Raw genomic sequence first — 20,452 nt, forward strand, 5'->3', positions numbered from 1 at the left:
GCTGGAGTTGGAGGAAAACTGAAGCTGGATTTGGAGGGGAATGGAGGCAGGAGTTGGAGGGGTAGTACACTGGAGTTGGAGGGATATTCAGGTTGTTGGAGAGGATGGAGGGTGGATTTGGAGGCATACCGGGATGGTTTTGGAGGGGTCAGAGGTGGAATTGGAGGGATATTTAGGCTAGAGTGGGAGTGATACTGTTGCTGGAGTTGGAAATACATCGAGGCTGGAGTTGGAGGGGGTGGAGGCTGGGGTATAGCTGCTGGAGTTGGAAGGGTACGTAGGATAGATTTGGAGGATATTGAGGCAGGAGTTGGAGGGATATTGTGGCTGGTGTTGGAGGGATGTTCAGGGCTGAATTGGAGGGGGATGGAAGCTCAAGTTGGAGGGATATTGAGGGGAGTATGGAAGCATCGTGGGCTAGAGTTGCAGGGGAGTCGGAGGCTGGAGTTGGAGAGATGTTGAGGCGAGAGTTGGTGGGGTACGGCACTGCTGTTGGAGGTTGATGGAGGATATGTAACCTGGGTTTGGAGGCCGATTTAGAGCAGGAAGGAGGATGGAGTTGGAGGGATATGGAAGTTGGGGTTGGATATTGACAGAGGCTGGAATTGGATGGATATTGAAGCTGGAGGTGAAGGAGGTTGGAGGCTGGAGTTTGAGGGATATTGAGGCTGGAGTGGAGGAATATTGAGGCATGTGGTGGAGGGTGGGTGGCTGGAGTTGGAGGGATACAGTTCCCTGAGTTGGAGGGATACTGCGGCTACAGTTGTAAGGGTATTGACGCTGCAGCTGGGATGATATGGAGCCTGGAGAAGGGGTCATAAGATGGAGTTAGAGGGCTCAGAGGCTGGAGTTGGAGGGATATTGAGGCTGGAGTTGAAAGAACATTGAGGTTGGAGTTGGAGGGATACTGAGGCTGGAGATGGAGGGGTCAAAGACTGGGGTCGTAGGCTGGAGTTGGAAATATATTGAGGCTGGAGTTGGATGGTTGTTGAAGGTGAAGTTGGAGGCAGATAGAAGCTGGAGTTGGAGGGATACTGAGGCTGGAGTTGGATGGGTATGGAGGATGGATTTAGATGGGCACGGGGATAGATTTGGAGGATATGTTGCTTGGCAATGAAGTTGGAAGGATATTGAGGCTGTATTTGCAGGGGCATGGAGGCTGTAGTTAGAGGGATATTGAGGCAGGAGGTGGTGGGATGTTGATTCTCAAGTTGGAGGGATATTGAGACTGGAGTTGGAGGTGTCGGAGTCTGGAGTTGGAGGGGGACAGAGGCTGAAGTATGAGAGATATTGAGGTTGGAATTTGAGCGATACCGAGGCTGGAGTTGGAGGTATATCGAGGCTGGAGTTCGAGAGATATTGAGGTAGGAATTGGAGGCATCATAGGTTGGAGTTGGAGGGATATTCAGGTAGAATTTGAAAGGGTCAGAGATGGGTTGGAGGGGTATTGAGGCTGGAGTTGGGGGATATTGAGGGTGGAACTGGAGAGGGATGGAGCCTGGAGTTGTTGGGGTACAGAGGCTGGAGTTAGAGGGTACAAAGGATAGATTTGGAGGATATGGAGCCTTGAGCTGGAAGGACATTGGGGCTGTAGTTAGAGGGATATTGAGGCAGAGATGGTGGAATATTGAGTCTAGAGTTGGAGGGATATTCAGGTTGTAGTTGAAAGGTTCTGATGCAGACTTTGTACGAGTATGGAGGTTGGTGTTCTAGGGATATTAAGGCTGGAGCTGGTGGGATATTTAGACTGGAGTTGGGGAGGTTGGAGACTGGTGTTGAAGGGATATTCAGTTTGGATTTGCAGGGGTCGGAGGCTAGAGATGGATGGATATTGAGGCTGGAGTTCAAGAGATATTAATGCAGGAATTGGTGGCATTGTTGGCTGAAGATGGAGTGATACAGAGCCTGGAGTTGAGGGTATTGAGGGCTGGAGCTGGAGTTGGAGGGATGTTGATGGAGTTGGAGGGGGATGGAGGCTGGAGGTGGAGGGTTATTGAGGCTGGAGTTGGAGGAATCTTGAGGTTAGAGTTGGGGTGGTGGTGGCTGGAGGTGGAGGGATATTGAGGTGGGAGTTTGGGTGCAATGGCTGGATTTGGAGGGATTTTGAGGTTGGTGATGGAGGGCAATTGATGCTGGTGCTGGAGGCATATTGAGGCTGGAGATGGGGGTTCTTGAAGCAGGAGTTGGGAGCTATGGAGCCTGGGGTTGGAGGGGTTCAGAGACAGGAGCTTGAGGGGTATGGAGGATGGACGATGGAGATTGAGGCTGGAGTTCGAGGGATATTGATGTGGCATCATAGGATGGAGTTGGAGTGGAGTAAGCTGGTGTTGGAGGGATTTGGAACTGGAGGGGTGGACGTTGACTTTGGACGGGCATGGAGGCTGGAGTTTGAGAGATACTGAGGTTGAATTTGGAAGGACATTGAAGCTGGAGTTGGGGGAGTCTGTGGCTGGAGATGGAATGGTATTGAGGCTGTATTTGCAGGGGTACGGAGGCTGTAGTTAGAGGGATATTGAGGCTGGGGTGGCAGGATATTGAGGTTGGAGCTGGACGCATATTAAGGCTTGAGTTAGGGAAATGTGGAGCTGGGAATTGGAGGGGGATGGAGGTGAGATTTGGAGGGGCCATGGACTAGAGTTTGAAGGATATTCAGGTTGGATTAGAAGGGTTTGGAGGCTGGAGTTGGAGAGGTAAGAAGGCTGCAGCGAGAGAGTGACGGAGACTGGATATTGAGGCGAGTTGAGACTGGAGTTGGGGTTGGAGGCTGGAATTGGTGGGATATTGATTCTGTAATTGGAGGGGTATTGAGGCTTGAGTTGGGGTGATGTGGAACCTGGTGTTGGAGGTTTCAGAGTCTGGAATTGGAAGGGTAAGGAGGGTAGCTCTGGAAGACATTGAGGCTGAAATTGCAGGGACGCTGAGGCTGAAGATGGAGGTGTCGAAGGCTGGAGTTGGTGGGATACTGAGGCTGGAGTTGGAGGGATATTGAGGATGGAAGTGGAAGGGCACTGAGACTGGAATTTGAGGGATTGGAGGCTGGATTTGGAGGTATAATGCTGAATATGGGGGATATTGAGGCTGGAGTTGGAGGTGTCATAGCCTGAAGTTGGAGGGACATTCAGGTTGGAGTTAGAGAGGTTGGACACTGGAGTTGGAAGGATACAGAGGCTGGAGTTAGAGGTGCCGGATGCTGGAGTTGGAGGGACCTTGACGCTGGGGATCGAGGGATAGTGAAGCAGGATTTGGAGGAGTTGGAGGGATATTGAGGCTGGAGCTGGAGGGATATTGAGACTGGAATTGGAGAGACACCAAGGATGGAGTTTAGGGATATTATGACTGGAGTCAGAGGGGTCAAAGGCTGCAGTCAGAGGGATATTGAGGCTGGAGGTGGAAGGATGTTGAGATTAGAGTTGGAGGCTTCATAGACTGGAGTTGGAAGGGGATGAAAGCAAGGGTAGGAGGGATATTGAGGCTGGAGTGGAGGCAGAAGTTGGAGGTGTTGGTGGGTGGAGAAGAGATATTGAGGCTGGATTTGGAGACATATTGAGGCTGGAGTTGGGGTTATGGAGTTTTGTGTAGGTGGGGTCATAGGGTGGATTTGGAGGGTTACAGAGGTTGGAGTTAGAGAGATATGGAGGATTGACTTGGAGGATATTGAAGCAGGAGTTGGAGGAGACAATGCTGAATTTGGATGGCTTTGGAGGCTGGAGTTGGAGAAATACAGCAGCTGATTTTGGTGGTGGGTTGGAGGGATGGAGGTGGGAGCTGGATGGGTACTGACACTGGAGCAGGAGGGATATTGAGGCTGGAGTTGGGGGTATGTGGAGTCTGGAATTAGAGAAGTCATAATCTGGAGTTAGAGGGGTACGGAGGATGGATCTGGAGGATCCAGATGTATGGATGGGCCGAGGACATAGGGTAACAGAGGAAATGGAACAGATTGACATTAGGAAGGAAACGGTGATGAGTAGACTGATGGGACTGAAGGCTGACAAATCCCCAGGTCCAGATGGTCTGCATCCTAGGGTACTAAAGGAGGTGGCCCTGGAAATTGCGGATGCATTGGTAATCATTTTCCAATGTTCCTTAGATTCAGGATCAGTTCCTGAGGATTGGAGAATGGCTGATGTTATCCCACTTTTTAAGAAAGGAGGGAGGGAGAAAACAGAGAACTATCAACCTGTCAGCCTGACATTGGTGGTGGGGAAGATGCTAGAGTCCATTATTAAAGATGTAATAGTGGCTTATCTAGATAGCAGTGATAGGATTGGGCCGAGCCAGCACGGATTTACCAAGGGTAAATCATGCTTGACTAATCTGTTGGGAGTTTTTCGAGGATGTAACCAGGAAGTTAGACGGGGGAGATCCAGTGGATGTAGTGTACCTCGATTTTCAGAAGGCATTTGATAAGGTCCCACATAGGAGATTGGTGGGTAAAATCAAAGCTCATGGCATTTGGGGGAAGACATTGACATGGATAGAAAACTGGTTGGCAGATAGAAAGCAAAGGGTAGCGGTGAATGGGTGTTTCTCAGAATGGCAGGTGGTGACTAGTGGGGTGCCACAGGGCTCGGTATTGGGACCACAGCTGTTTACAATTTATGTCAACGATTTAGATGAAGGCATTGAGAATAACATCAGCAAATTTGCTGATGATACTAAGCTGGGTGGCAGTGTGACATGTGATGAGGATGTTAGGAAAATTCAGGGTGACTTGGATAGGCTGGGTGAGTGGGCAGATACTTGGCAGATGACGTTTAATGTGAATAAGTGTGAGGTTATCCACTTTGGGAGTAAGAACAGGAAGGCAGATTATTATTTGAACGGTGTAGAGTTAGGTGAGAAATACAAAGAGATCTAGGAGTCCTTGTTCATCTGTCACTGAAGGTGAATGAGCAAGTGCAGCAGGCAGTGAAGAAGGCTAATGGAATGTTGGCCTTTATTACAAAGGGAATTGAGTACAAGAACAAGGAAATCCTCTTGCATTTGTACAGAGCCCTGGTGAGACCACACCTGGAGTATTGTGTACAGTTTTGGTTTCCAGGGTTAAGGAAGGACATCCTGGCTGTAGAGGAAGTGCAGCGTAGATTCACGAGGTTAATTCCTGGGATGTCTGGACTGTCTTATGCAGAAAGGTTAGAGAGACTGGGCTTGTACACACTGGAATTAAGGAGATTGAGAGGGGATCTGATTGAAACATATAAGATTATTAAGGGGTTGGACAAGATAGAGGCAGGAAATATGTTCCAGATGTTGGGAGAGTCCAGTACCAGAGGGCATGGTTTGAGAATAAGGGGTAGGTCATTTAGGACAGAGTTAAGGAAAAACTTCTTCTCCCAGAGAGTTGTGGGGGTCTGGAATGCACTGCCTCGGAAGGTAGTGGAGGCCAATTCTCTGGATGCTTTCAAGAAGGAGCTAGATAGGTATCTTATGGATAGGGGAATCAAGGGATATGGGGATAAGGCAGGAACCGGGTATTGATAGTAGATGATCAGCCATGATCTCAAAATGGCGGTGCAGGCTCAAAGGGTCGATGGTCTACTTCTGCACCTATTGTCTATATTGAAAGGTTGGAGGGATATTGAGGTGGAAAATGGAGGAGTTGGAAGGATATTGAGGCCAGAGTTGGAGGGATATTGAGGCTGGATTTGGAGAGTGACGGAGGTGAGAGTTGGAGGTGTATTGAAGCTGGGGTTGGAGGGATATTGTGGCTGGAGCTCGATGATATAGGCTGGAGGTGGAGGGATATTGAGGCTGGAGGTTGCAGGCTCATTAGCTGAGTTGTTGGGGGGCAGAAGCGGAAGATTGAGTGGTCATTAGCTGGAGTTGCAGGAATATTCTTGTTGGATTTGGAGGGGTTGGAGGAATATTAAGGCTGGAGTTCGAGGGATATTGAGGCGGGAGTTGGAGGCATCATAGGATGGTGTTGGAATGGGATACAAGCGGGGGTTGAAGAGTTCTAGGCTGGTGTTGGAGTGATATTGAGCATGGAGTTGGAAGGATACTGAGATTGGGAGTGGAAGGATATTCAGACTGGTGTTGTTGGTGTCACAGTCTGGAGTAAGGGGGTACAGAGGCTTGTTAGAGGGGTACGGAGGATGAATCTGGAGGATGTTGAGGCTGGAGTTGGAGGGATACTGAGGCTGCAGCTGTAGGCATTGAAGGCTGGAGTTGGAGGGATTCTGAGGCTGGAATTGGATGGTCGGAGGCTGGAGGTGAAGGAGCACACAGGCTGGATTTGGAGAGATATTGAGGCAGGAGTTGGATGCCTTGTAGGCTGGAGTTGAAGGGGGATGGAGGCGGGAATTGGAGGGGTATTGAGGATGGAGTTCGATGGATATTGAGGCGGGAATTAGAGGTGCTGGAGGCTGGAGTTGGTAGAATATTGAGGGTGGAGATAGGGGATATTGAGGCTGGAGTTTGAGAAATATTGAGACTGGATTTCGAGGCGTCGTGGGCTGGAGTTGGGGAGGGAAATTGAGGCTGTAGCTGGAGTGAAGGTGAAGGGATAGAGGCAAGAGATAGAGGGATATTTGAGGCAGGAGGCAAGACTGGGGGTGGAGGCCTAATGAGGCTGGAGTTGGGAGGTGCAGTCGTCAGGAGTTGATGGGGTACAGAGGATGAATGTGGAGGATAGTGAGGCTGGAGTTTGAGGGATATTGAGGTGAGATTTGGAGGCGTCATAGGATAAAGTTGGAGTGGGATGTAGGCTGCAGTTGGAGGGATATTCAGGTTGCATTAGAAGCGTATGTGGAATTTGGATGGCTATGGAGGCTGGAATTGGAGAGATATTTTGACTGAAATTGGAAGGATACTGAGGCTGGAGTTAGAGGAGTTGAAGGCTAGCATTGGAGGGATATTGAGACTGCAGTTCAAGAGATATTGAGGCAGGAATTGGAGGCCTTGTTCGGCTAGAGTTGGGTGACAGAGGCGGGAGTTGGAGAGGTCGTAGGATGGAGTTGGAGGGATATTAGGGTTCGTATTGGAGGGGCTGGAGGGATATTGAGGCAAGAGATAGGGGATATTGAGGTTGGACGGAGGGAATTTGAAGCTGGGGTTGGAGAAATATTGAGGTTGGAATGGGGGATATGGAGCTTTGAGTTGGTGGATTTGGAAGGATACAGAGGCTGGAGTTGGAGGGGTACAGCTGGAGGATACTGAGGCTCGAGTTGGAGGCATATGAGGTGGAATTTTGAAGGGTCGTAGGGGTTGGATGCTCTAGTTGGATGGGTATGGAGGCTGAAGCTTATGGGATATTGAGGCTAGAGTTGGAGGGGCAAAAGCTAGATTTGGAGTGATATTGAGGCTGGGATTAGATATATTGAGTCTGGAGTTGCAGGGGAAGGAGACAGGAGGTGGAAGGGTCATACACTGGGGTCGGAAGGGTACAGAGGCAGGATGTAGAGGGGCACGGGGGCTGGAGTTGGTCGGGATAATGAGGCTGGAGATAGAAGGACAGGGAACCTGGAGTTGGAGGCATATTCAGATTGGATTTGGAGGGTTCAGAGGCTGGAGGTGGAGAGATATTGAGGCTTGAGTTGGAGGGATATTGATGCTGGGTTTAGGGGTTGGTGTGGATGGAGGTAGGGGTTCAATAGGTACTGCAGCTGGAGCTGGAGGGATATTGAGGGTCCAGCTGGAGGTATGTGGAGCCCGGAGTTGGAGGAGTCATAGTCTGGCGTTGGCAGGGTACAGAGGCTTGAGTTAGAGGACGAATCTGGAGGATATTGAGGAGTTGGAGGGATACTGACAGTCGGAGGTGTTGGAGGCTGGAGTTGGAGGGATATTGAGCCTGGATTTGGAGGAGGGTGGAGGTGGAAGTTAGGGGCGTATTGCGGCTGGAGGGATATTGAGACTGGTGATGGTGATATTGAGGCATCGTAGAATGGAGGTGGAAGGGGATGTAGTTGGAGTGATATTCAGGTTGGAGCTGCAGTGGTTGGTGGCTGGAACTAGAGGGGCATGCAGGCAGGATTTGGTGGATATTGACACTGGAGTTCAAGGGATATTGAGGCTGGAGGTGGAAGGTTACTGAGGCTGGAGTTGCAGGTTTATTGCGCCTGGAGGTGGGGATATGGAGCCTGGTATTGGAGGGGTACAGAGGATGGATTTGGAGGATATTGAGGCTGGAATTCGAGGGATATTAATGTTGGAACTGGGAGATTGGGGATACTGAGGCTGGGGTTGGAGGGGTCGGTGATTGAAGTTGGAAGGGCATTGAGGCTAAAGTTGCAGGGCTACGGAGGCTGTAGGTAGAGGGACATTGAGGCCCGGATTGGGGGAATGTGGAGAGTGGAGTTGCAGGGATATTGGGATAAGGGGTTGAATTTGGATGGGAATGGAGGCTGGAGTTTGAGGGGTACTGAGTCTGAAGTTGTGGAGGGATACTGAGGGTGAATTTGGAGGGATACTGAGGATGGATTTGGAGGAGATGAAGACTGGAGTTGGAGGGATTCTGAGGCTGGAGGTGGAGTGATATTGAAACTGGTGCTGCAGAGGTCGGAGTCTAGAGTTGGAGGGGTCAGAAGCTGGCGGAAGTATATTGAGGCTAGAGTTTGAGGGGGACGGAGATGGGAGTTGGGGAAGGGGCTCGTAGGCTGGAGCTGGAGGGGTGCAGAAGCTAGGGTTTGAGGGGTATGAAGGATGTAGGTGGATGGATACTGAGGCCGGAGGTGTAGGGTTAATGAGGCTGGTATTGGAAGCATATTGAGGCTGGAGTTGGAGAGTAGTAGTCTGGAGCTGGAGGAGTACAGAGGCTGAGGCTGGAGCTGGAGGGGTCGCAGGCTGGATTTAGAGGGATATTGAAGCCGGTTGGAGGGATACTGAGGCCGGAGTTGCAGGGGTCGAACGCTGGAATTGGAGGGATATTGAGGTTGGATGTGTAGAGATATTGAGGTTGGACCTGCAGGCATATTGGGTGGAGATGGAGGATGTTGTGGCTGGAAGTGAAGGGGTATTGAGGCTGGAGGTAAATGGACATTGAGGCTGGTGTTGGAGGGGTCAGAAGTTGGAGTTGAAGGATTATTGAGGCTGTAGTTGGAGGGATACTGAATCTCGAGTTGGAGGGGGTCAGAAGCCAGAGTTGGAGGGATACTGAATCTTGAGTTGGGGGGGGACAGAAGCCAGAGTTGGAGGGGACAGAGGTGTGAGTTGGAGGGTCGTAGGCCGGAGTTGGAAGGATATTGACGCTGCAGTTGGAGGGATATTGAGGCTGAAGTTTGATGGATATTGAGGTGGGAGTTGGAGGCATCATAGGCTGGATTTGGAGGGGACGGAGGCTGAAGTTGGAGGGATATTGAGGCTGGAGGTGTAGGGATAATGAGGCTGGAGTTGGAGGGATATTGAGGCCAGAGTTGTAGGGAAAACAAGGCTGGAGTTGGAGGGGGATAAAGGCTGGAGTTGGAGGCGTCGTGGGCTAGAGTTGAAGGGGGCGGAGGTGGGAGTTGGAGTGGTCGTAGGCTGGAGGTGTAGGGATATTGACACTGCAGTTGGAGGGATATTGAGGCTGAAGTTTGATGGATATTGAGTTGGGAGTTGGAAGCATCATAGGCTGGAATTGGAGGGGTAAGGAGGCTGGAGCTGAGAGACCAATGAGACATGAGTGCCAAGAGCTGACGACATTGGATACAAAACCAGCATTGTGCCTTTATTAATAAACCGTAAGAGGGCTTTGGAGAAACGTCTTCAGTGGAACACTTCACTCGATCCGGGACACGTCATGTGGAGCGTGTCTGTCTGTGGACATGGCTCTGAACAGTCAAGAAATCAGACTCACAGAAAACACCAGAAAACCTCAGCTTTTCTTGTTTAATAGAAAAACAGCATGGAAGTTCAGTGAAGGAAAGAAAATTCCATATATATATATATATTTATACTGTTCTTACACAAACGCGACGGCGTCACTCCCTTTCAGATACAGGGGATTTCCTCGTCACCTGTTTTGCCTTCCCACCCTCCCCAGGCCCAGGCTTTGTGCTCAGAATATTCTGATAAAAATGTTGCCTAGTGATATTTACAGCTCGAGAGAAAGGGTGAGCATCTCCCTCTGCCCTTGCCCAGCCTCGTGGGTCTCTACATGCCAGGCTCTGCTGACCAGCTCGGTATAACTGGGGAGCCGGCCAGTCACTGGCACCCCGTGCAGCCAAGATAAGCTGTGCAGATGTAAGGCTCTGACTGGTTGGAATCCTGGGCTCCGGGATACTCGTATGGGGGAAGCGTGCTGGTGTAGGATGTAGACCGTGAGAATGATGCTGAGACAGCCTGCTCCTTGCCTGATATTCCGGACTTTCAGATACTCCGTCCTCCCCGGGTTAGGGAGGAGTCTGACTGAACATTCCTTGAGTTCAGCTCTGGGGCTCTCTTCACTGTCTTGTATAGTTAATGCAAAATGTATAATGCATTGTGTCCTCTTCTGATTATTACCATCACGGAGGACCCATACTCACTGAATAAGGAATGGCTCCCTCCCCTCCACCATCAGATTTCTGAACTGCAATTTATAATACTTTTATGTCTTTGCCTGTATTTCAGCTGCAAAACAACAAATCTCACGCCAAATAACTCCGCGACAATAAACCTGATTCTGATTTGTATTCCGTGTTGCCTGTGATAGTGCTGCGAGTTTTCCACTGTGTACCCAAACCTCACCTGTGCACAGGTTAACACATTTCTTGTAGGCTTTAACGGTAGATATGCATGCTGTGACCTGCCTCTGCTGTGTACTGTGCTCCAGCCCTCCCCCAATTGTTCAGAGTCTCGCCAGTTCTCCCACAGGATGAAAATATTGGGGTGTCCACTGATTGTAGGAAGGAGAAGGGGTTCAATATGTGGGGAGGTCTATGATGGGAAGAAACTCCATAGAGAATCTCATCCGCTACTCAAAGACCAGAGTTCGGCACTTCAGGTCCTAACTCACCCAGGGCTGCCCTGCAGCGCCTCACCCTGGTGAAGTCTAGCCAGCGACGACCCAGGCCACTAGTCACCTCTCCGATTGGAAAGGACTCTAGTACCTGGCGGGTGGAAGCTTCTGGAATCCAGTCAGTAACTCTTCCAGATAATTTCAAACAAATAAATGTCAGAACAACTGAAAATAACTGACTGGTAACTATGGTAACTGACACCATAACTGCACAGGTGACAATGGGAACACAGGGTGGGGTGTATGGCAATTGCTGGAATCTGGAACAATGTACAAACTGTGCCAAGGACTCAGGCGTCTGTGAGAGGAAAGAGATTGTCAACATTCCTTTTCCTCTACAGATCCGCTTTCCTCTTCTAAGAAAAGATGTGCTGAAATTGGAGAAGGTCCAGTGGAGGTTCATGAGAATGATTCCAGGAATGGAAGGGTTAATATATGAAGGCGTTTCTTTAGCCAGAGGGTGGTGAATCTGTGGAATTCATTGCCACAGGCGGCTGTGGAGGCCAAGTCATTGGATATATTTAAAGTACATAGGCTCTTGATTAATCAGGGTGTCAAATGTTACTGGAAGAAGGCAGGAGAAGGAATAATAAATCAGCTGTGATAGAATAGAGGAGCAGACTTGATGGGCCAAATGGCCTGATTCTGCTCCTATGTCTTATGTTGTTGTATCTGCTGAGTTCCTCCAACAGGTTGATGTTGGTAACCACAGTGACACTAGAGTGGTCACAGTAGTGGGCCTGGTACTGTGTTATTCGAGTGGTAACCACGGTGACAGACCCAAGACTTGGTTGCCCAATCCGCAGGAACACGGTTCAAACCCAAAAGGAAGATGTGGCATTAGAATTCAGTTATTTTATTAATCCTGGAATTCAGCCAAGTCAGCCTGAGTTGGAGGTTGAGGAATTACTGGTTTTATTTCAAGAACCCATGGGCTCAGGAATGACCCTCAGGAGGGGTTGCCCGTCGGTCAGGAGTAACACTCAGCAGTTGGATTTAGCTCAAGGGCCGTGAGGAACAGCTGTGAACTCCGCTGCCATCACATCCTCAGAAAGAAACTAACATTGCTCTAACTCCGGTCCAGCCCAGCAGAAATGTCGACAATCCATTTCACAGACATTGCCTGATCTGCTGGTTCCTCCTATCAGTCCTTTACCTTGAGAAGCTATCATCTACCAGCTCTTTACTTCATTCCCCCTCCTGGCTTCACACAATCACTCTCTAGCCTGTCCTGTTCCCCACCCCCGGCCGCACCTTCTTATCTACCCGTTTCCTTCCCAGTCCAGATGAAGGGTCTCAGCCCAAAACATCAACTTATTCCGCTCCATAGACGCTGCCAGACCTGCTGAGGTTTTTCAGCATTATGTGCGTTGCTCTGGATTTCCAGCATCTACGGAGTCTCTCACGTATGTGAGTTTCCCTAACTGTTTGGTTTTAGCTTACAGATTCTAGCACCTGCTCTCCCTTGTGTCTCTGGTCTGTCTACCCCTGTCTAGCACCTGCTCTCCCTTGTGTCTCTGGTCTGTCTACCCCTGTCTAGCACCTGCTCTCCCTTGTGTCTCTGGTCTGTCTACCCCCGTCTAGCACCTGCTCTCTCTTGTGTCTCTGGTCTGTCTATCCCTGTCTAGCACCTGCTCTCCTTTGTGTCTCTGGTCTGTCTACCCCCGTCTAGCACCTGCTCTCCCTTGTGTCTCTGGTCTGTCTACCCCCATCTAGCACCTGCTCTCCCTTGTGTCTCTGGTCTGTCTACCCCTGTCTAGCACCTGCCATCCCTTGTGTCTCTGGTCTGTCTACCCCTGTCTAGCACCTGCTGTCCCTTGTGTCTCTGGTCTGTCTACCCCCATCTAGCACCTGCTCTCCCTTGTGTCTCTGGTCTGTCTACCCCTGTCTAGCATCTGCTGTCCCTTATGTCTCTGGTCTGTCTACCCCCGTCTAGCACCTGCTGTCCGTTGTGTCTCTGGTCTGTCTACCCCCGTCTAGCACCTGCCCTCCCTTGTGTCTCTGGTCTGTCTACCCCTGTCTAGCACCTGCCCTCCCTTGTGTCTCTGGTCTGTCTACCCCTGTCGAGCACCTGCTCTCCCTTGTGTCTCTGGTCTGTCTACCCCCGTCTAGCACCTGCTCTCCCTTGTGTCTCTGGTCTGTCTACCCCTGTCTAGCACCTGCTCTCCCTTGTGTCTCTGGTCTGTCTACCCCTGTCTAGCACCTGCTCTCCCTTGTGTCTCTGGTCTGTCTACCCCTGACTAGCATCTGCCCTCCTTTGTGTCTCTGGTCTGTCTACCCCTGTCTAGCACCTGCCCTCCCTTGTGTCTCTGGTCTGTCTACCCCTGTCTAGCACCTGCCCTCCCTTGTGTCTCTGGTCTGTCTACCCCTGTCTAGCACCTGCCCTCCCTTGTGTCTCTGGTCTGTCTACCCCTGTCTAGCACCTGCTCTCCCTTGTGTCTCTGGTCTGTCTACCACTGTCTAGCACCTGCTCTCCCTTGTGTCTCTGGTCTGTCTACCCCTGTCTAGCACCTGCTCTCCCTTGTGTCTCTGGTCTGTCTACCCCTGTCTAGCATCTGCTCTCCCTTGTGTCTCTGGTCTGTCTACCCCTGTCTAGCACCTGCTCTCCCTTGTGTCTCTGGTCTGTCTACCCCTGTCTAGCACCTGCTCTCCCTTGTGTCTCTGGTCTGTCTACCCCCGTCTAGCACCTGCCGTCCCTTGTGTCTCTGGTCTGTCTACCCCCGTCTAGCACCTGCCGTCCCTTGTGTCTCTGGTCTGTCTACCCCCGTCTAGCACCTGCCGTCCCTTGTGTCTCTGGTCTGTCTACCCCCGTCTAGCACCTGCCGTCCCTTGTGTCTCTGGTCTGTCTACCCCCGTCTAGCACCTGCCGTCCCTTGTGTCTCTGGTCTGTCTACCCCTGTCTAGCACCTGCCCTCCCTTGTGTCTCTGGTCTGTCTACCCGTGTCTAGCACCTGCCCTCCCTTGTGTCTCTGGTCTGTCTACCCCTGTCTAGCACCTGCTCTCCCTTGTGTCTCTGGTCTGTCTACCCCTGTCTAGCACCTGCTCTCCCTTGTGTCTCTGGTCTGTCTACCCCTGTCTAGCACCTGCTCTCCCTTGTGTCTCAGGTCTGTCTACCCCCGTCTAGCACCTGCCCTCCCTTGTGTCTCTGGTCTGTCTACCCCTGTCTAGCACCTGCTCTCCCTTGTGTCTCTGGTCTGTCTACCCCCGTCTAGCACCTGCCCTCCCTTGTGTCTCTGGTCTGTCTACCCCTGTCAAGCACCTGCTCTCCCTTGTGTCTCTGGTCTGTCTACCCCTGTCTAGCACCTGCCCTCCCTTGTGTCTCTGGTCTGTCTACCCCTGTCTAGCACCTGCTCTCCCTTGTGTCTCTGGTCTGTCTACCCCTGTCTAGCACCTGCTCTCCCTTGTGTCTCTGGTCTGTCTACCCCCGTCTAGCACCTGCTGTCCCTTGTGTCTCTGGACTGTCTACCCCCGTCTAGCACCTGCTCTCCCTTGTGTCTCTGGTCTGTCTACCCCTGTCTAGCATCTGCTGTCCCTTGTGTCTCTGGTCTGTCTACCCCTGTCTAGCACCTGCTGTCCCTTGTGTCTCTGGTCTGTCTACCCCTGTCTAGCATCTGCTGTCCCTTGTGTCTCTGGTCTGTCTACCCCTGTCTAGCACCTACTCTCCCTTGTGTCTCTGGTCTGTCTACCCCCGTCTAGCACCTGCTGTCCCTTGTGTCTCTTGTCTGTCTACCCCTGTCTAGCACCTGCTCTCCCTTGTGTCTCTGGTCTGTCTACCCCTGTCTAGCACCTGCCCTCCCTTGTGTCTCTGGTCTGTCTACCCCTGTCTAGCACCTGCTCTCCCTTGTGTCTCTGGTCTGTCTACCCCCATCTAGCACCTGCTGTCCCTTGTGTCTCTGGTCTGTCTACCCCCGTCTGGCACCTGCTGTCCCTTGTGTCTCTGGTCTGTCTACCCCCATCTAGCACCTGCTCTCCCTTGTGTCTCTGGTCTGTCTACCCCTGTCTAGCACCTGCTCTCCCTTGTGTCTCTGGTCTGTCTAACCCCGTCTAGCACCTGCTGTCCCTTGTGTCTCTGGTCTGTCTACCCCCGTCTAGCACCTGCTGTCCCTTGTGTCTCTGGTCTGTCTACCCCCGTCTAGCACCTGCTGCCCCTTGTGTCTCTGGTCTGTCTACCCCCATCTAGCACCTGCTCTCCCTTGTGTCTCTGGTCTGTCTACCCCCGTCTAGCACCTGCTCTCCCTTGTGTCTCTGGTCTGTCTACCCCCGTCTAGCACCTGCCCTCCCTTGTGTCTCTGGTCTGTCTACCCCCGTCTAGCAACTGTTGTCCCTTGTGTCTCTTGTCTGTCTACCCCTGTCTAGCACCTGCTCTCCCTTGTGTCTCTGGTCTGTCTACCCCCGTCTAGCACCTGCTGTCCCTTGTGTCTCTGGTCTGTCTACCCCCGTCTAGCACCTGCTCTCCCTTGTGTCTCTGGTCTGTCTACCCCCGTCTAGCACTTGCTCTCCCTTGTGTCTCTGGTCTGTCTACCCCCGTCTAGCACCTGCTCTCCCTTGTGTCTCTGGTCTGTCTACCCCCGTCTAGCACCTGCCCTCCCTTGTGTCTCTGGTCTGTCTACCCCCATCTAGCACCTGCCATCCCTTGTGTCTCTGGTCTGTCTACCCCCATCTAGCACCTGCTCTCCCTTGTGTCTCTGGTCTGTCTACCCCCGTCTAGCACCTGCTCTCCCTTGTGTCTCTGTTCTGTCTACCCCCGTCTAGCACCTGCTCTCCCTTGTGTCTCTGGTCTGTCTACCCCTGTCTAGCACCTGCTGTCCCTTGTGTCTCTGGTCTGTCTACCCCCGTCTAGCACCTGCTCTCCCTTGTGTCTCTGGTCTGTCTACCCCCGTCTAGCACCTGCTGTCCCTTGTGTCTCTGGTCTGTCTACCCCCGTCTAGCACCTGCTGTCCCTTGTGTCTCTGGTCTGTCTACCCCCGTCTAGCACCTGCTGTCCCTTGTGTCTCTGGTCTGTCTACCCCTGTCAAGCACCTGCTCTCCCTTGTGTCTCTGGTCTGTCTACCCCCGTCTAGCACCTGCTGTCCCTTGTGTCTCTGGTCTGTCTACCCCCGTCTAGCACCTGCCCTCCCTTGTGTCTCTGGTCTGTTTACCCCTGTCTAGCACCTGCTCTCCCTTGTGTCTCTGGTCTGTCTACCCCCGTCTAGCACCTGCTCTCCCTGGTGTCTCTGGTCTGTCTACCCCTGTCTAGCACCTGCCCTCCCTTGTGTCTCTGGTCTGTCTACCCCTGTCTAGCACCTGCTGTCCCTTGTGTCTCTGGTCTGTCTACCCTGGTTAGTTTTCCCCTTTGCAGTATGGTGTGTTGTTCTGGTCAGTGTATCAAAAGAAGGATGCAGTGGATTTGGAGAGTGTTCATCAGGGTGCTGCCTGGATTAGGGGGCATTATTAACCTGGAGGAGAGGTTGATCAAACTTGGGCTGTTTCTTCCAGGGCAGCGGAGTCTGAGGGGCAACCGGAGAGAAATTTATATAATTACAAGAATGGACAGAGCCAGCAGAGTCTACTCCTTCCCGCAAGGTGCAAATGCCAAATACTGAAGGGCATAATTGGAAGGTGAATGGGAGGAATTTAACTGAGTTTTACAAGAGAGTAGAAGGTGGTGGAGACAGTTTTTAGACACATGGACAGGCAGAGTATGGATGGATATCGACAATGTAAGGGCAGTTGGGGTTAAATGGCATAGATATGGTGGGCTGAATAGCCTATTACTGTACTGTATCTCCAAATAAAAATATATATGATAGAACACTGTTATGGAGTAATTTCGGTATTAGTGTCCCATGCTTTTTTTATTCAGAGATTCAACACGGTAACAAGCCCTTCTGCCCCAACGTGCCTTCGCTGCCCAATTACACCCATATGACCAATTAACCTACTACCCGATATGTCTTTGGATTGTAGGAGGAAACCGGAGCACCCGGAGGAAACCCACACGGTCACGGGGAGAACGTACAAACTCCTTACAGACAGCGTGGCAGCATAAGCTGTCGTGCATCCTAAAATGCTTTCTCTCCTGTGCAGCACATACAAACTGCTAGAGGAAATCAGCCGGACAAGCAGCATCTACGGAGATGAATAAACAGCCACATGCCGAGACCCTTCGTAGTCCTTTTTATGCTGCGAGACTTGCTGAGTTCCTCCAGCATTTTTTGTGTGTTGCGCTAGATTTCCAGCATCTGCAGAACCTTGTGTGTCTATTCTATGCTCTGTGCGTTGTTGTATGTTCTATGTTCACCTCCTCCTCCTCCCTCGGTTCCTGCTGTCAGTACAGTGCCCTGTGTCGGGTCAGTCGGTGTGAGGATGGCTCTCTGCTGGGGCGGAAACGGTTTCTAGGTGAGGTGCGGTGGCTCCCCGGCGCCGGCAGGAGGCCGGCTTGAAGCCAAGCAGCCAGAGAACTCCCCGGGACAGCGAGCCACTCCGTGACCGGGAAAAGGCGACGGGAAGTGCTCACCCTCCTTCTCCTGAAATACTTCCACACCTTCACATAGAAAATAAAAACCACGCGTCGACGCGCTCCTCGCATTCCCACGAACTAAATACTTCTTCAAAAATCGGTGGTCACCAAACGTATTGATGAAAAGAGTACGTGGCTGATCGCTTAAATCATCTTCATGTTGAATTTGCGCGGTGCATCCGCAGTGCCCACACCCGCGTCCGATTTGCGAGGCACGTACTCGATCTCGATGTTGTGCTTGGTGTTACCCTTGCCCCTGCTCCAGAGAAACAGGAGCACCAGACAGAACAGGACCACCCCCAGGAAGGAGATGAAGCCCATGGTGGTGGCGATGATCAGAGTCTTGATGTCGAAGGGGAAAGGCACGGAGGTGCGGGTGCTGTTGGCGCTGCTGCCGTTCGGCTGGTTGGTGATGAACGCCAAACTCTTATTGGGCGCCTGGCCCCAGTCGGGCGCGTAGCCGCGGACGTGCAGGCTGGCGGTCACCGTGTCGTTGCCGCCCGCGTTCATGGCCAGGCACTGGTAGGTGCCATTGTCCTGTAGCTGGGCGTAGCGCACCTCCAGCGTGCCGTCCGGGAAGACGGTCAGCCTGCCGCTGCTGCGCGCCGAGATCTGCCGCTTCCTGGGCGACACCCACATGATGACGGGCGGGGGATCGCCGTCCGCCCGGCACTGGAAGTGCACGGTGTGCCCTTCGTCCACCTGCACCCGCTGCGGCGTCTTGTCGCGGATGCGCGCGCGCCGGCACGTGAAGTAGTTGGGCAACAGCACGTCCGGGAAGTCCTTGAACTCCTTGCCCTGCACCATCTCGGGTGAGGCGCAGGCCGGCTGCTGCCGGTTAAAGTTGAGTCGCCAGCGGCGCCTGAACACCCAGAGGAGGCGGCAGTCGCAGGCCAGCGGGTTCCTGTCCATGATTAGCGTCTCCAGGTTGCCCACCGAGTGGAAGACGCTCTCCTCCAGCGTGCTCAGGTAGTTGGAGGAGACGTTGAGCACCCGCAGGTGACTCAGGCCTCGGAAGGCGTAGGGCTCCAGGGTGGTGAGCCTGCCGCCGGCCAGGTGAATTTCCTGCAACCGCAGCAGTTCCTGCATCATGTGGCCATGGATGGTGGTGATGGGATTGAAGGAGAGGTTGAAGAACTTCAGGTAGACCAGGTGTCGGATGGCCAGGTATGGCACAGAGCTCAGGTTACAGCTGCTGATGGTGAGGGAGGTGAGATTCAACCCGTACAGGCAGTTGGGCGCTAGCGTGTCCAAGTAGGGCCAATGGGACACCTCCAGCACCTTGAGGCGGTACAGCCGACGGAAGGAGTAGTTCTGGATGGCGTTGATATTGAGGAAGCGGAGCCGTAGCTCGATCAGGCCGTGCAAGTGGCTCAGCGCCTCGGTGGGCACCGTGGTCAGGTTGCACTTCTCCAGCGTCAGCTGCTCGAGGCTGTGGAGGCCGTTGAAGGCGCGATGCGAGATGTAGACCAGGTCGTTGTCGCCCACCTCCAGCGACTTGAGGTTGTACAGATCCTGGAACATGTAGTCGAGCAGGATGACGATCTTGTTCTCGCTGATGTCCAGCTGCGTGAGGTTGTTGAGGCCGGTGAAGACACCGAGGGGGATCAGTTTTAGCCTATTGCTCCTCAGACCCAACGAGCGCAGGTTGAAGAGGTTGCTGAAGGCGCCGGGCTCCACCGTGGAGATAATGTTTTCGTTCAATTCCAGCTCCTCGAGCAGCGGGTAGGCGGAGAACTCGTCCTGGTTCAGCGTCTTGATGCGGTTCTTGCTCAGGTCCAGCAGCCGGGTTTCAGTCGGGATTCCCTCTGGAACGGAGATGAACCGCTTCCGGTGGCACACCACGGATCTCTCCTGTGCTGAACAATCACAGCGAGCCGGGCAGCCGCTGGCGTGGCCTGACAGCACTGCTCCGAGTATCAGCAGAAGGATGGGCGGCCAGGGAGGCAGGCCAGGACTCTGCGCGCTGGTCCCTGCAACCACCATCGTCCCTCACCTGCGGTAGCACAGAAACACACGGCTGGTTAGTCAGAGGACACAGAGCGTACAGACACCAGCGCGGACAGAATTAACCCCGAGGACTTACGAATAGGCAGAAGCGCGGACAGGGAGACGAGCCAGGAAACCGTGGGCAAGTGACGTTTCTTGAGGGGGTTCTGAGCGGGCAAGATCTGTCAACATTTGGGCATCTAATTACGGGTAGTCAACATGTGTGTGGGAAATCTCTCCGACAAGCCTCTTAGAGATTTTCGATAGGGTAGCCAAAAGGGCAGATAAAGATTGAGCAGTGGACGTTGTCTACTTGGACTTTAGCAAAGCCTTTGGTAAGGTCCTATTTAGTAGGTGAGTGTGGAAAATTAGATCACATGGGTCCAGGCGAAACTAACTAATTCGATACATTGATAGGGTCTTTTAAGAGACTCCTGGATAGGTACATGGAGCTTAGAAAAATAGAGGGCTATGGGTAACCCGAGGTAATTTCTAAGGTAAGGACATGTTCGGCAGAGGTTTGTGGGCCGAAGGGCCTGTATTGTGCTGTAGGTTTTCTATGTTTCTATCAGCTGGATGGAAGGAAGATCTGAATCTGAGGGTTATTGTAGGTTATTTTTCATACTGGAGGTCTATGACTAGTGACGTGCCATGGGGGTTGGTGCACAGACCTTTGTTGGTCTTTATTTATGTAAACAATTCCGATGTGAACATGGTTAGTAAGTTTGCTGATAATACTAAATGAGGTGGTATGTAGGCAGTAAAAAAGGTTATCAAAAATTACAGGGTGATCTTAATCACTCAGGAGAGTGGGCCGGGGGTTGGCAAATAGCATTTAATTCAGAGAAGACCAAAGTTGCATTCTGGGAAATCAAGCCCAACAAATGGTGGGGCTTGAACAGTGAATGGTGAGATGGTGAGATGTGGAGATGAGTACAAGCAGATATTTCACTCAAAGCAACAACAAAGATAGACAAAGGCATTTGGCTCACTGGTCAGGGCAATGAGTTTAGAAATCGGGATGTTACGTTGCTGTCATACAAGAC

At 52.1% G+C, this 20,452-nt stretch overlaps 1 protein-coding gene across 1 annotated transcript; it reads right to left on the bottom strand.

The window, feature by feature from the left end:
• Positions 1-16,019: 16,019 nt before the first annotated feature.
• lingo1a (leucine rich repeat and Ig domain containing 1a) lies at positions 16,020-19,412 on the bottom strand. Its single transcript, XM_073024705.1, has one exon. It carries the CDS (start codon positions 19,401-19,403, stop codon positions 17,562-17,564), a length of 1,842 nt encoding a protein of 613 aa, XP_072880806.1. The 5' UTR covers positions 19,404-19,412; the 3' UTR covers positions 16,020-17,561.
• Between the last annotated feature and the right edge of the window lie 1,040 nt (positions 19,413-20,452).

The sequence above is a fragment of the Hemitrygon akajei genome, chromosome 21 (assembly GCF_048418815.1).
Source record: "Hemitrygon akajei chromosome 21, sHemAka1.3, whole genome shotgun sequence".
Taxonomy (NCBI): domain Eukaryota; kingdom Metazoa; phylum Chordata; class Chondrichthyes; order Myliobatiformes; family Dasyatidae; genus Hemitrygon; species Hemitrygon akajei.